We start from the raw sequence: 15,711 nt of genomic DNA on the forward strand, positions 1-15,711 counted from the left end.
CTGGACACTTTGGGCTTCTGATGCCCTTAAGTCAGCAGGCTAAGGAAGGAATAACAGTATTAGGAGGGGTGATTGACCCAGACTACCAGGGGTAAATTGGACTTGTTCTCCACAATGGAGGTAATGAAGATTATATCTGGAAGGCAGGAGATTCCTTAGGACGACTTTTGGTGTTACCATGTCCTGTGATTAAGGTCAATGGGAAACTGCAACAACCCAATCCAGACAGGACAACAAATGGCCCAGACCCTTCAGGGATGAAAGTATGGGTCAGTCCTCCAGGGAAAGAGCCAAGACCTGCAGAGGTGCTTGCTGATGGTGGAGGAAATACAGAATGGGTAGTAGAGGAAGGGAGTTACAAATACCAACTTAGGCCACGTGACCAGGTACAGAAACGTGGATTGTAATTGACATGAGTATTTTTGTCCTATTTGATTAAAAATAGGCTTATGCATGTATATACATATGTTAAGCAGATACTTGAGTTCTTTTTTTGACTGTGTCATTGAGATAAGTGTTAAGTGGTTAAGTGTTGTGAACCTATATGATTATTATATTGGGTTATGAGGCACCAAAGGACTAAGCATTCCTCGAAGACCTTATCACCTACTCTAAGATATATAATGTATTGGTCATTGTATTATGGGATAGTTATATCATGTTAGGTGAAATTATGACCTCAACATTGTTTTCATTTGAAAATTAAGCATGACATAGAGAGATGCTATTGGGTGTCAAGTTGACAAGGGGTGGACTTGTGATGGCTAATCCTGGGTGTCAACTTGACTGGATCTGGGATTAACTGAAATGAAAGAGATCTTCTTGATTGGACCATCTAAAGTCGGAAGACACACCTTAAATGTGGGTGTTACCTTCTGATGGCAGCCCGTATAAAAGGCCATGGCAGAGGAGAATGCCGGGCTTCTTGCTGCTTGCCTTCTCTCTCGCTGGTGAGTTCGTCTTGCTGCTGTAGACTGAAGACTAGCTGATCTTTTGGAATTCATCAGACCTTCAGCGCCAGATTGGGACTACTGAGACATCCAGCTTTGTGGACTGAACGACTACAGATTCTCAGCCTCTCCAGTGTGGTGCAGCCATTGTTGGACTACTCGGACTCTATCCTGTGAGCTAAGCTGATAAATCTCTGTACATATATATATATTCATTCTACCGGTTCTGTTTCTTTGGAGAACCCTGACTAATACACCAAGTCTTTTGGTTTGAGAACCTAGGCTCAATTGTCATTTTAATCGTAAAATGTTAAGATAATAATAGGCAAATTGAGATGCTCCTTAGGATTAAAGTTCTAAGTGGGCTTCTGGCTGTTGTACTTTAAAACTCCCTGCAGAAATGAGGGTCAAGGTAAATACTTGCACATTAGCATTAGCAGCATATCCGTAAGATAGCTATTCCCATCTCTTCCCATCTTTCTGTTATTTTTGCTTGCGTTACTTGGGTGCTTTCAAGAAAAACCTATACCCAGCTCCTACTCTCAGAAATTTTGATGAGTTCATTTAAAGTGGGGTCCAGGTGCACATGTCTTTTATAGCATCCCCAGGGGAATTTATGAATCCAGATTTGGACTTACCACAGTTACTTGCTGATCCTAATCTTGGTCCCTCTAACAGGAAGATAAAAATGGAAGGCCTGCCCAATGATGTTGCCTCTTTTTCGATTAAACTTAAAAACACTCTCATCCAGTACCATAACATTGAAGATGATAAGTGGCGAGTTGCAAAGAAAACAGTAAGTATGTTCAGTTGCTTCCAGCTTTTGTTTGGGGATTTGGTGTATGACCCATGAAGTGGTTGATGACTTTCAAAGTGATATGAGAAATATAGACAAGAACCCATGCTTCGAATGGATGTGCAAGATAGAGAACTGTGTAAGTAGGGTCGGTGGGCCATCTTACAAAGGGAGAAGCATGCACCTTGGCTACTGGAACCTAAAGAACAGTCTTCCTGGTCAGCGAAGCAAGTGTGTATCATTGTCAATTCAAGGAAGTATGGTAATTGAAAGTTTGCAGTAGTGTTAGATGTGTCAAAAGCTTGTGAGGGTGGCCAGTTAGTATTCTTTAGTGTGTGCTTTGGCCAAACTGTCACGTGGCTGAGTGTTAGCCAAGCATGGCACCAGGACTCTTCTTTAGTTCTCGAGTTAGCCTGATATTTAGAGTCAATTGGAAAATGATTAGGGAAAAAAAAATAGGGACTAATTCAACAAAACACAGTCATGGTAAGTTTGAATTACTTAATTTTAAAAAGGTAAGCTGGGTGTAGTGGCATACGCCTTTTAATCCCAGCAAGTTCAAGGCTGGCCTGGTGTACATAGTGAGTTCCAGGTCAGCTGGGGCTACAGGGAGACCCTGTCTCAAAAAAGACCCCTCTCCAAAAAACAAACAAACAAACAAACAAAAAACCACCAAACTTTAAAAAGGTATGAACAGTTTCAGAATGAAGTGTTTAATGTTCCTAATGTCATAGCCTGAATGTATCAATAATACTAAGTAGGTAAGAATAGAATGAGCAGGGATACATGGCTACTAATACAGCATTATCATTGAATTTTAAAGTCTTTGGATCTCACTAACTTACTGAAATCTTTAAGATATACAATTTAAGTTACAGTGCTATACAGAAGAAATTAAAATATTGATAACTTTATGGCATAGATAACTTCAGCACCTCTGAAAATTAAGTTTTATTTCAATGCAAAGCTAAGTGTTCTAGACTGAGAAAATTGTTGATTTCATTTTACCTATGCACTTATCACCATATAATGTCTTTTATTTTTCTAGAAAGATGTAACAGTTTGGAGAAAACCCTCAGAAGAATTTAATGGGTACCTGTAAGTAAATTCTCAGTTTTGTGTAGCCCTTAGATGCTGCTAAACTTCATATCTATCTATCATCTCTCTCTCTCTCTCTCTCTCTCTATCTATCTATCTAGATACAGATATATGTAGATATATATGATTTATATACATTATATTAAATGATCATTGTTAGTAAAATTTAGCTTTTATGATTTTAAACTTTATGAAAAGCAAAATAATCATTTGAATTCATGTCTTAGAAATGGCCATAAACTTTGTGGATTGAGTTGATCATAAATAGTAATATTAAAAGACAGATAAAAATCTGAATTTCTTAGATATGATGTTCATGCTCTTTCTCTATCACTTAGTGTTATAACACCTTTTTAGAAAGTTATTCTTTTCAGATAGGGTCACCTGTTGTAGCCCAGGCTGGCTTCAAACTTACTATGTAGTCTAGGCTGAACTTTATATTTGTGCAACTCTTCCTGTTTCAACTTCCCAAGTACATGAATCACTGTGCCCAGATTATATTTTAAAAATTCATTTTGAAAAAGTCCTCAGTAAGATAACAATTACTTGAGTATTGGGTGTTTCATGGCATTATTGAGAATACTAAAAACTAAATAACCTGAGTAAATTGAAAACATCTACAGATGGTAAATTGTTAGTAGCCTTTAAAAACCTTGTTTTAAAAGATTACATAATATAAGAAAACGTTCATAATATAATGCCAAAATGAACAAAGTTGAATATTCTATACAAATGTAGGTTTTTAAAAAGTATTTTTTTATTAAAATATTTTTACTTAAGATCAAATTCATCTCTAAATAATAATAGATGACTTTTATTCTCCCTTTTCAGTCTTTTCTGTAGTTGAATGTGAATTATGTCTATAGTCAAAAATATATTGCTTTGTAAAGCAAGCACAGAGAGTTACCTTATATAATTGAAGTGGAACGTTCATATCCTTAGGACTCAGCCCTTTTTAAAAATGAAGCTGCTGTCCTCACTTCTTATATATAGAATGTTCTGAAGTGCCTTGCCAAAGGTACTGTTTCTAGAAAAAATGACTTGTACAATATTTATGACATGGACAGGGAGACTAGAGTTGGATTAAGCATTGTAAACAAGTCTGAGAATGAATTCTTCAGATCAGTAATTCCCAGTGGGGACTGAAAAACATAAAAAGTGCTAAGGGAGCACTACACTCAGATTTTAAGAGACTTCATGGAAGAGCTAATTTGTTTGAGTTGACACTTAAAGGAAGAATAGATGCTTCTTAAGAACAAAGCGCTAGTTCATACTCCAGGCAAAATAATGGCTCCTTCTTTCCAGAGAAGAGGAGCACTTAGGGATTTTTATTAGGGAAGTAGAAGTTCTGCTTATACAACTGGAGCATCAAACCTGAGGGTGGGGAAAGCTTGAGTCTGGGGGCCCTTGAATTCTACAGGAAGGAATGCCATTTTTCTTCCCCAGTTCCCACCCTGTTCTCCAGGTCCTCAGAAGATTCAGAATTTAGCATAATACTGTGAAAGATGGAAATGATCATGGAGAATGTTAAGAGACTGTCCTTAGGGGTCAGTGACTAACTTCTTGCATTTTTCTCTAAGATTGTATACAAAACTTTGTGACCCCATGCAGCTTTCTGGGGAGAGATCTGTGACTGTCTTCAGAATCAGATTCAAACACCTTTCTTAAGGTTTTCCTGTCTGGCACTCTGAGGGGTAATATAGGTGGTATCTTGTTAATGTATGCTTCATCACTAGTGATGTTGAGGGTGTTTATTGATATTTTAGGTTATCATAATCCATCTTTTGCCTGTCTTTTGTTGGCTTGTCACTTTTCATTGGCTTTATAGGAATTAATTTATATCCTCTGTAGTCATTGTGTGCCCATTTATATGTAAATATAATATGAAACTATGAAAAGCTTTTAGAAGTTAGGGTAAATCTATGCATGTACTAATATGCTTTAGGATAACTAAGGAAAGAGTAATATATAAAATAAACAGAAGCATTAGAGTGTACTGCAGCAGTTTGGGGGTATATAATTGAAGGGATTTTACTGTGCCCATGATGACAATGCAGCATAACCTTCAGTTCTCTAATTGCCGGACAAAGGATGTATTTTGATAAAAATAATTGGTAGAACTTAATTTATTAGAAAAGTTGTTAGCATATTTTCATTTATAAAAAGCCTCCAGGTGTGGTGGTGCATGCCTTTCAGTATACCATTCGGAAGGTAGCAAGTAGTCCGCATAGCAAATTCCAGGCTAGCTGGGGCTACACAGTGAGACCCTGTCTCAAAAAAAGTAGGGGTGGGGTATGATTGGATGTCTGGAGAGCTGGCCCAATGGTTAAAAGTGCTTGTTGCTCTTCTAGAAGACCTGAGTTTGGTTCCCAGCATCCACACCAGGTTGCTTACAACCACCTATAACTCCAGCTCCAGGGGCTCCAGTGCCTTCTTCCTGTATGCACCTGCATACACATGACATATACATGGGCCACACACACACACACACACACACACACACACACACACACACGGCATTCACAAATAAAACTAAAATTTTAAACAGAAACCTCTGTTAATTGTTTCTCCTTTCAATGTTAGCTCCAAACTGAAGTTTTTCATCCTGATAGCCTTTGTTTTATTTCTGTTCTCCAGCTACAAAGTACAAGGTGTTATAGATGACATTGTCAATAGTGTGATAGATCATATACGCCCAGGGCCCTGGCGCTTGGATTGGGACCGGTTAATGACTTCTTTGGATATATTGGAGCATTTTGAAGAGGTAACTGTTTAGGAACATGACTACAGTGAGTGAGTGAGTGAGTGAGTGAGTGAGTGAGTGAGTGAGTGAAAGAAAGAGAGAGAGAGAGAGATCACAAGTTCCCACTGCATGTGTGCATCAGCACTGAGAGTAATAGTTGTGGTAGAGGTATCACAGGAGAATCCTTTCAAAAAACTTCACTTTCCTCACTTAGTCAGCATTAGGACTGTTTGTTTTCCACAGTAGCTCTATCTTTGCTGCTTGTGCAAATCTTTAGCATCTTTAATTGTAAAACTTTAAGGTTCTAAAATTTTTTAAGTTAGAAGAACACCTCCTCATATTTATGTTTCTAGGTTAATGTGTATGGATTTACCATTTAGATTCCATCGAAGTCAAAGACTGAGGATGAAAGTACTGCCTTAGCACTCGGCAGCTAGATCTACCCACAGGGGCTCGTCTGTGTTATATTCTTTTCTTATCATGCTTTTTTTTTTTTTTTTTTTTAAATCAAAACCTGTAGTGTGGTATTGTAGTCAAAATATTTGTGGGTTTTGTATCTCCAGTATCTAAAGCATTCTCCACCTTGTCATTGTATTAAGTCATTATTTTCTAATTAAATAGAGATTTTGATCCTGAAGAGGTGTGTCTGTATTTTTTATCTATCATCTTCATGTCCATGTAATACTGTTGAGATTTAGAAGAGAGGATATTTGTCAGCCACTGCAGGAATTGCTATTCTGGTAACAAAACACTTTGAATGTGAGATTCTTTTGGAGATTAATTTTGATGTAGGAGTCTGAATTTCTGGTGTAGTAAACACCTATCTTATCTTTTCTCCTCTTCCAGAATTGCTGTGTGATGCGTTACACTACTGCTGGTCAGCTTTGGAATATAATTTCACCAAGAGAGTTTGTTGATTTCTCCTACACTGTGGGATATGAGGAAGGACTTTTATCCTGTGGTAATACTCTAAATAGTCTAAATTTTTGTACTTTAAGTCTACTTTAGAAATTTGAGTATTCTGGCCTAGGTCTGTCTGTGTGAGATACAGTTTTAACCCTCTTAGTTATTACTAGTTTTTTGTTGTTTTTTTTTTCTTAAATGTTAAATTCTAACTAAGACAATTTTTGAAATCTTTAAGTCTTGTAAGTTTTTTTTCTGAGAAGAACTTCTGCCGTTTGAGAGTATAGACTGCTTTATATTAATTTCATGGGGAATTTTTAATTGGATTTTTCTTTGACAGTTTCACACATGTACGTAAGGCGTACTAACTCCCATCTCCCTATACCCGAGTCTGCCTCCCAGCTTTTCCCTACACTTCACTTTCTCGTATTCACCCCTATTCATTTTGTTTTGTGATCCACTGAGTTTAACCCGGACCCTCTGTGTGACCATGACTTTGGAGTTATCTGTTGGAGCTTGGTGGGCTCAGCAGTGGGCACACAACTGAAGATGGTGATTCCCCCTCTCCCAGAATCCGTCAGTGTTCAGCAATAAGGGCCCCATGAGCCACTATCCTGTCCATGACTGATTATTGTCAGGGCCAGTCTTGTGTGGGCCTAGTGCAGGAAGCTGCAGGTGTTGTGAAGTCATGACTGCAGTGGGCATATTGTGTCTAGAGGATGCCATTTTGCAGCCCTTCATCCTGTCTTAGAACTCTTACCTACTTCCTTCCCCTCCCCACTGGAATGTTCCCTGGACCTTGCCACAGTGGATGTCTTTTTTTTAAAGACTGAGCTCAACCTTCTCTGATAAGTTTTTATTCCTAGTTACGTGAATTGTGCAGTATTTTTCTTTTGAAATTAAAAAAATACTGCCCCTGGAAGGCTCCTGTGTTCTAAAATCATAGGTAAATTAATACTTTGTGTACACTTGAGTTGTAGGTAAACCTCTACTTGTGTGTACTTCACTAGAGAGTACTGCAGTGGAGTGTAGCAGTGCCCCTGCACACAGTCGTGCTGCATTTGGTTATTGGCACCTTGAAGCCTGGGTGCCAGAACCGAAATTTGTAGTTTCCCATGAGTTACCAAGATAAGATGATGTCATGTTCCACAGGGTTTCGAATTTCCCCCATTTCCTGTCCACCAACCCCTTGTCACATTCTCCTTGGTAATTATCTTTTCCGCTTTGCCGTGGTCACTCCTGGAATTTAGTGTTCATGGATATGAATAAGAAGAGCATTACTTAAACAGGAAATCTGATAATATTTCTAAAATGAGAGTTTTAGATAAATATCAGTTATTGCTATTAATTTTTAAAATTAAACTGTCTCGTAGGGGTGAGTCTTGACTGGAGTGAAACAAGACCGGAATTTGTTCGCGGCTATAACCATCCCTGCGGTTGGTTTTGTGTTCCACTTAAAGACAATCCAAACCAAAGTCTTTTGACAGGTTATATTCAGACAGATCTTCGTGGAATAATCCCACAGTCTGCAGTAGACACGGCCATGGCAAGCACTTTAACCAACTTTTATGGTGATTTGCGAAAAGCTTTACAAAATGTATAATATGTTCAAATGTGTAGAACTGTGGTTTGTAAGCCAGCTCTTCTGCTTGGCTGCATGACCTATAAAAGTCATCAATTCCTGTCTACCGTGTGGCTTGGGGAAACTTTTGGAATATTTTTGGTTTAGCAGTACAATATTTTATGTTTTGTCTGAAGTGAATAGCTGTCTAAAAAGGCAGTTAAATTTTTTTCAACTTTTATTTGCACATCGTTTGGTATGGAAGTATGTCTAGGAATGGAAAGAATGACGTCAAGACATCCACCAAGACTTAGATACAGGTATTCAGGTCAGACTGTTCACAGAAGCGAAATAGTGCCTCGGTATGAATATTTTGGCTGTCTGTAAGTCAGAGAATGTATAAATTCTATTCGTGTTATTTTAGAGCATTGGGACACTTTGTAAAATTTTAATGGTTCTTGGTATAAATGTTGTGCTTTAATTTGGGTATGCTCTATGAGTTCACCAGGAGCTTGGGCAAAAGGAAAAAGCAATTCTCCATGTTCTAGAAAGATGAAGTTCATTGTCAACTGACTTGTACTATTTTAAGATTTAAGAAGACAAAAAATGAGAAGAGATTAGCTAGTCTAGTAACTACAGATTTGATTCAAATATAATTTTAGATACCTAGATAGAATTCTTCTGTAAAGTCTATAAAAACATTCATGTCTTTCTGTGTGTTTATTTTGGGAGTTATCAGAACATTTGTTCATACATGTCATTATACAGAAAACTGCTAGGCGTGCACTGGGACACCATGCTGAGCAGTAGTGAGCACTGTACGAAGCTGCTGCTGGTGTCCCCTCCTCACCAGCAGATGCTAAAAGGTAGACTCGGTGAGTGTTCTGTGCATGTTTCAGTTGTAGAAGTACCACTCAACTCAGAGCATTACAAACTGCATTCACAGCTGTGATGTAACGAGTCTGAACTAACAAATGCATCCTTACAGTTAGCCAGACGCCTAGATGTTGTATGGTAAATGAGTTATAGATGGGGCTAACCTAAATGAACATTCCTTACTGATGATGATTCCTAATCATTCTTTGATTTTTGAATTAATCTGCCCAGTTTGCTTCTAAATTGAAACCCAGTGATGATTCAGTGTGCGTGCAGCTCCGTATTTATGTGTGCACTCCCAATGAGCCCCTTCAGGCCGAGTGTCAGTTTCCTGTGTTACTGGTTCACTCTTCGCCATTTGCTTCCTCCTGCTCCCCTCTTTTTTCTAACCTTTCCTGCCTTTTCCTTTTTCCTTTTTCAGCTAATAGGGAGTACAGAGAGCTCTGGAATTAATTATGTGAAGGCAAACCACAAAAAACCACAAAAGTATACAGTGGTTCAAGTGCATGAATGGGTTTGATCTTTCTTATGTTACTGTGTTTTCCTAAACATTAAAAAGTCAGTTTTTCAGACTCATTTTGACACAGCCAAAAAAGTGACATTTTTTTCCTTCTTCTTTTTTTTTTTTTTTTAAAAAATTGTGCAACTGGAGATGATGGTTTCCAAGAAACAAAAAGTGGCAGCCTCAGAATTCACAGTGAACAACCTCATAGATTTTAGATGGAAAATAAGGCTTGAGGGCATGACAGAAGCAGTGCCCAGGGAATCTTGTACTCTCAGTTGGTAATTAGTCACGCGTCCCTTTCTTAATTGTTTGAAACTTTTGAACTGCTGGGCTTCTATGCTGCTTTTCTTTAGTAGTGAAAGAAAATCCAGTTTAGAGTGAGTACTGGAAATGGTTAAATGTTAACTTTGATGTCATCTGTTTGCCTTCATGTGTTTTTATTAGTTTAGAGCAGACGGTCTTACTACAAGGGCTATTGGTCCTGAGCTGCGGGCCTCTAATGACAACCCAGGTGCCCAGTGTCACTCAGTGAGTGTTCCCTCCAGTAAGTGATAATGAGTTCACTGCTGAGCATGGACCCACTGCGGGTAAAATGACTGTTGTGGAAATGCTTTCATTATGATATTGAGTCCTACAATGGATAAAAAAATTGTGTTTTAATCACCTGAAACTTACATAGTGCTTCTAAATGATACTTTAAATTTGCTGGTTTCCAACTGCACTTTTACAATAAGTGACTGTTTAAAGATACATAGTTTACATAATACAGTTTACCCATGTTAAATATATAGTTGAGTAATCTTAAAAATTACATCTGAGAGTTGTTCAGTCATTATTTTAGAACACTTCTGTCCATTTTTAGAACACTTCTGTCACCCCAAAAGATCCCTTTTGTCTGTTTGCATGTTCATTCAAGCAAAGTTTATCCCAGCTGCCAGGATGGGGAAGGAGTGAGAAAGATTGCAGTAGGATGTGGTTGGTTCTAAGAGTACAGATGTGTGTGTGTGTGTGTGTGTGTGTGTGTGTGTGTGTGTGTGCGTAAATTTAAGCTCAGGAACTTAGTTATAATATGGTATGTTTATCTCATGTCATAATAAAAATTAAATGCTGTAAGGTGGGGTTGATGCTAACAGTTGGGCCTGCTACTTCTGTAGCAGTACAGTCAGACAGAAAACTAAGCCATATGTGTAACTTAAAATATCCTAGCAGCCACATAAAAATAAAAATATACAGCTGAAATTCATTTCAGAATTGTTTTATTTAACATATCTAAAATATTTCAACGTGTAATAAATGTAAAAACTTTATTCAGATAGCCTGTGATCTTTTCTATTAATTCTTTGAAATCTGGTCTGTCTTTTACTGATGTGAACTAGCTACATTTAAAGCGTTCATTAACCACACAAGGCCAGTGGCTGCCATAATGATTAGCACAGTTCTACAAAATTCATGTTCATTTGTCTTGCTGTGAGTAGTCAGTTCATAAATTACTCTCTTAAGCAGAAATCTTTCCAAGTTTGTAGAGCCTTCAGTGTATAGGACATCATTACTTTGGAGATAAATTACTAATTCCCAATAAAATAAAATTTATTGTCTCAAAATACTTTTTCTTAAAAGACAGTAACTTTTGTTAGGGCAGTTAAGGATTTGGAAGAATGTAATCTACCATGTTGTTACATATTTGAACATTTTGTTGTATATGCAGGAAATGCAGTATATACTGGCATTTTTTAAAAAGAGAATTAATTTCCTACAAGAGACATTTTTGTATTGAATATTAGTACTTGTTGATGACTTTGGGGGGGGGGGAATGGGATCTTGCTGTAGCCCCAGGTGGCCTGGAACTCACTATGTAGACCAGGCTAGCTGGGATTCAAGGCATGCACCACTATACCTGGCTTTTTTTGTTGATAACTCTTGAAATAATTCTCAGCAAAAATAATAGACTATACTGTTCTTCAGCTCTCTGTGCTGTAAACCATTGTAGAGATTGTGAATGTCAGTCCTCACATCACTGTTCGAAGAGGCGAGGTGTCTTTGAAATTGTGGGTTTCTAGGTATAAAATTATGTCCCAGCTCATAGATTTTTTCTCCCTCATCATCCCCCTTTTCTTTTCTAGTCGAAGGTCATTTGATTAATACTCAAATTGAATAATCTAATTCAACATCTTAAGGTAAAAAATATAATAGGTTCTGGAGAAGATAGGGTCACAATGCATAATTTTTGTCTCTGTCTATTTTAGGTCTGATAAGTCCCCTTTTATGTAGATTATACTTGTACTTGTTTATTTGGGTGCTTACTATCATCCTTAGATGTTAAATCCGAGGTCTTTTAATTAAATGGATATTGTAGCTTTCTGAACCCTATAGAAAAATTAATAGAACACAGAGAAGCTAATGGAAATCTTTGACCTGGTCTCCATTGAACTTGTGTAAGTACTTGTCCAGTCCACCTTACCCCTCCTTTCCTTCCTTTTTTGTGGTGGCAGGGATTAAAGCTAGGGCCTTATGCATGCTGGGACTGAGCTACACTTCTAGCCCCTGGGTGATCTCACTTGACTTCTCTAAGTATGGAATGGTGGAACCTGAACATGGTGGGAAGAAACAAGACTAATTCCAGAGCATGGGGCTGGAATTACAATTTCTTCATTATTGTGTTTCTAGAAATTTTACATATGTAGCTAAATATTAAAAATCATCTCATTATTCAAGAAAAGCTATATTACATATTTTTAAGATGTTTATAATTGTATGAATATATGCAAAATTAGAATAACTGTTCATATAAATAAAATGTATATTTTAAAATTACAATGGAATCTATCTTAATAAAGATTTCTAGACATTCTTGTAATTGGTGATTGACCTTGTCTGTGTAAATTCCTTAAGTACTGACCAAATGTTTAGTTTTATATATCTGAATTTGGAGAATGTGATTTAACTCACTGAACTGTTACAAAAGACAATTATAAACCTGGAAAATAAAGTTAACACACTAATCTGCCAGTGTCTCATATACATTAGCAAGAATACTGCTCAGCCTCTACAATGTATAGCCTTGCAGTGCTATAATAAAATACCTGAGGAAATTAACTGTTAAAGAGGTTTGTTTTGGCAACACAGTTGTGGAGGTTCCACTCCATAATCCAGTGGCCTTTGCTTTGGGCCTCAGGAAAAGGCAGCACATGAGGGGAGGAGCAGAGGCTAGAGAAAACTGTTTACCTCGTGATCCAGGAAATGGAGAGGAAAAAGACCATGATCCCACGTTCCCCTTCATACCATGCCTCCAGTGACCTGCACACCTCCCATTAGGCACCACCTCCCATAGAACCACCTCAAGACCAAGCTGCAAATACATGGATCTTTGTGAGGGGCATTCAGTATCCACACTACAGCAGTTCTTATATAGCATGTGCAAGTGAATGTATTCTGCCTTTATTACAGTAACAGCATTGGTTTCCTGTACACATATTCAAATAATTGTCCTAATCTGATTAGGAGTTGTGGATGCTTTCATTTGTAATTGAACAGTAGTTGGAAGTAGTTACTAGGACACCCATCATCTAGGTTATAAAAATGTAGCTAGGGTGGCATGGTAGTATGTAATAGAAAATGTGACTATGAAGTGGCTTAAACCAGGAGTTTTCTCATCTAACAACATCTGGTACTGTTACTTATTCCCACTCTACTGACTTTGGGAGGTGATTAGGTCTCTCTTGTGAGTTCATTTAGTGTCCTCATAAAAGAGACCTCAGTAAAATCCATCGCCCCCTCTGTCACATAAAGGCAGTAAGAGAAAGCCTCTGCCTCTGCCAAACTCCCAGGTTTGATCTTGGACTGGGCCTTCCCTATGGAAATGCTAGAAATGTTTATAATCCACCCCACTTAACAGTATTTTGTCAGTGCTGCTAAAATGGACTGAGGCATCTGGATATAGGTGATGTTAATGTTTTTCAGCCCAAGAATGAAAGGACCAGTGCCACCCCAGTTGTCCTGATTTTCTTTTAGTGGAGAAGTAACTGAGCAGCCCTGGGAATTGATTACAGATGCATCCAGGTAGAGAAAATGAAGGAAAAGGCATGGGTGTTTCTCTTACTGTGAAAGCACAAACCTTTGTAGGAAGTTCCCATGAGCTTTTGTTCTTGGTTTTCTGAATCATGCATGGGATTTTCAGCTTCTTGGAGAGGGTGACTGGATAAGCAACCATTGTGTTGCGCACTTGTTGAGCTTTTGAGTATATGTGAGGTTTCTCTGGATGTCACAGGAGGAAAATGATGGCTCCCAAGCATAGTAATTAGTCTTGCTGAATTCAGAAAACATTTTGGAGCCCCTCCTAATGACAGATGCTGTATGACTGTCATTCCTTGAGATCCTGAGGTAATGGAGTTTTCCTTATTGCTCTGGAGCAAAAGGTCCATGTGAAAGGTTTATATAGCCAGATGATGGCACAGAACTGGAAAATGTGGACTGCAGGTACATCCCAGGAGACTTGCATACACCCATGCTTGCTGGGCTGTCAGCTGCTTAGAGACTGGAGAAGTGTAGAGTTTAAGATATAAATATGAAAGATGGGCTGGAGAGGTTAAGAGCCCTGACTGCTCTTCAGAGAACCTGGGTTCAATTCTCAACACCCACATGGCAGCTAACAACTGTCTGTAGCTCCAGTTCCAGGGTATCCGACACCCTCTTTTGGTGTGCACAGCATTGCACGCACAGGTGCACTTACACACACACAGGTAATACACTCATACACATAAAAATAAAAATTTTAAAAATACGAAAGAAGCAGAGTATATGGACCCAAATAAGGCCATATTATTCATTAGTATTTCTTTCCAGGAACTTTATTATCCTGTTTATGTTTTGCTTTGATATTCCTTAATTGAACTTAAGGTTAGCTGACTTTATTAAAGGAAGTCTAGAGAATGCAAAACCACAGTGAAGTAAAAATATATGTATGTAAAATCTTCGTATAGCATATTGATTTGCTGAGGGGATTTTTAATTTGTCTCTAGCATTTCCCCCAATTACCTCAACTAAGCAGTCTTTGTTTAGGACACCGATGTCTTTTCAACAAAGCAAAGATCTTTGACTCATAATGGTGACTAGCAAACAGCAATTTCAAGGGTGAGCCAGGCTACCATGTCATCTTTCTTTCAAATATTTCACACAAAATGTTTGCAAATCATTGAATGACCAAGCTCAAGGAGCATTTAAAAATTATACTGTCTTCCTAAGAATCGACATGAATATTTTTTCCTTCTTCCAATCTCAGAATCTGTAAGTTTGAAAGCATCATTTTGAAACATCACATGACCCACCAATTCCACATTACTATTATTTCTTTAAAGTAGATTTCCCCCAATACAAAAAACACTAGTGTTACTGAGAAAAGAAAGAATTGTGACTAATTACTATGCTGTTGTCAGAAATGTGTGTTTGTAAAGACAAAATATTTATGGTGCAATGACTGGTACAGAGAAATTTGCAAAGGATTGCAAATTTGTAAGTGGACGTAAACCCAATGTTAGAGAAAAAGAAAATTTTGGTAAAATGTTATAATAATTTTCATATTTTTTATAATCAAAAGTTTTCAAATGAGTTGCTGCACTTTCGTCCAGTAGACCGAGTTTCTGGTGGTGAGAGCTGGCCTGAACTGTGGGTGACCCTCAGGTGTTTCCTTCTGAGCCACCATGAACACAGTTAAGTTACTAGGTTTAAGTCTCTTTAAATATAATGAGATAATTGAACAAAATTATTAATTTCCCCTTGTAGCTTTATTGGTTTCATAATCTGACTCTTTAGAAAACAAATATCTGAGCGTGCAGTGTTAAAAATACTATGAATTTCAAAGAATTTTATCTGAGAATGGGAAAACCCTCCAAGAATGAGTGTGCTGTGTCTTTCAGTTACAGGGAAAACGTCCATGGCAGCTCTCTTGAATCATGGTAGCATTTCAAACCACAGAATGCAAAGTACTGGTGGCTCTTAGATGATTTATTATTATACATGCAAATTGCTTTACAGATTTCCCAGTTGCAAGGTACCGGCTTCTTTTGGCATGTTCTGACAGTTTGAGTGAACTTACATAAAGCAACATAGGCCCTCACTAAAATCAGTTTCTACAGTCTATCAACATTCACTTTTGCTCATGTCATATATTCTTTGTTTAAATTCTTGGCTAACACCCCTACCATCACCATACTTAATCACTGAGTTGGAGTCTCGAGCCTGCGTCCAAGAAGAAGCCACAATGAGCTGTCAGATGTCTCAGGCTTT

At 37.8% G+C, this 15,711-nt stretch overlaps 1 protein-coding gene across 3 annotated transcripts in view; it reads left to right on the plus strand.

Annotated features, from left to right (window-relative positions):
• Stard4 (StAR related lipid transfer domain containing 4) overlaps window positions 1-12,286 on the plus strand; it is a 17,511-nt gene extending 5,225 nt beyond the window's left edge. Inside the window, exons 1-6 of one of the 3 annotated variants that reach the window (XM_029557646.1) lie at window positions 1,074-1,123; window positions 1,629-1,746; window positions 2,795-2,844; window positions 5,482-5,608; window positions 6,434-6,548; window positions 7,864-12,286. In XM_029557646.1, the coding sequence (XP_029413506.1) occupies window positions 1,639-1,746; window positions 2,795-2,844; window positions 5,482-5,608; window positions 6,434-6,548; window positions 7,864-8,093 (630 nt within the window). In that variant the 5' untranslated portion in view covers window positions 1,074-1,123; window positions 1,629-1,638 and the 3' untranslated portion in view covers window positions 8,094-12,286. Of the gene's footprint in view, window positions 1-1,073; window positions 1,124-1,628; window positions 1,747-2,794; window positions 2,845-3,805; window positions 4,392-5,481; window positions 5,609-6,433; window positions 6,549-7,863 lie in introns of those variants that run through there. The other 2 variants (XM_008856007.3, XM_029557647.1) reach the window with 2 other exon arrangements.
• Window positions 12,287-15,711: the final 3,425 nt, after the last annotated feature.

The sequence above is a fragment of the Nannospalax galili genome, unplaced genomic scaffold, assembly GCF_000622305.1.
Source record: "Nannospalax galili isolate Female #2095 unplaced genomic scaffold, S.galili_v1.0 scaffold27, whole genome shotgun sequence".
Taxonomy (NCBI): Eukaryota; Metazoa; Chordata; class Mammalia; order Rodentia; family Spalacidae; genus Nannospalax; species Nannospalax galili.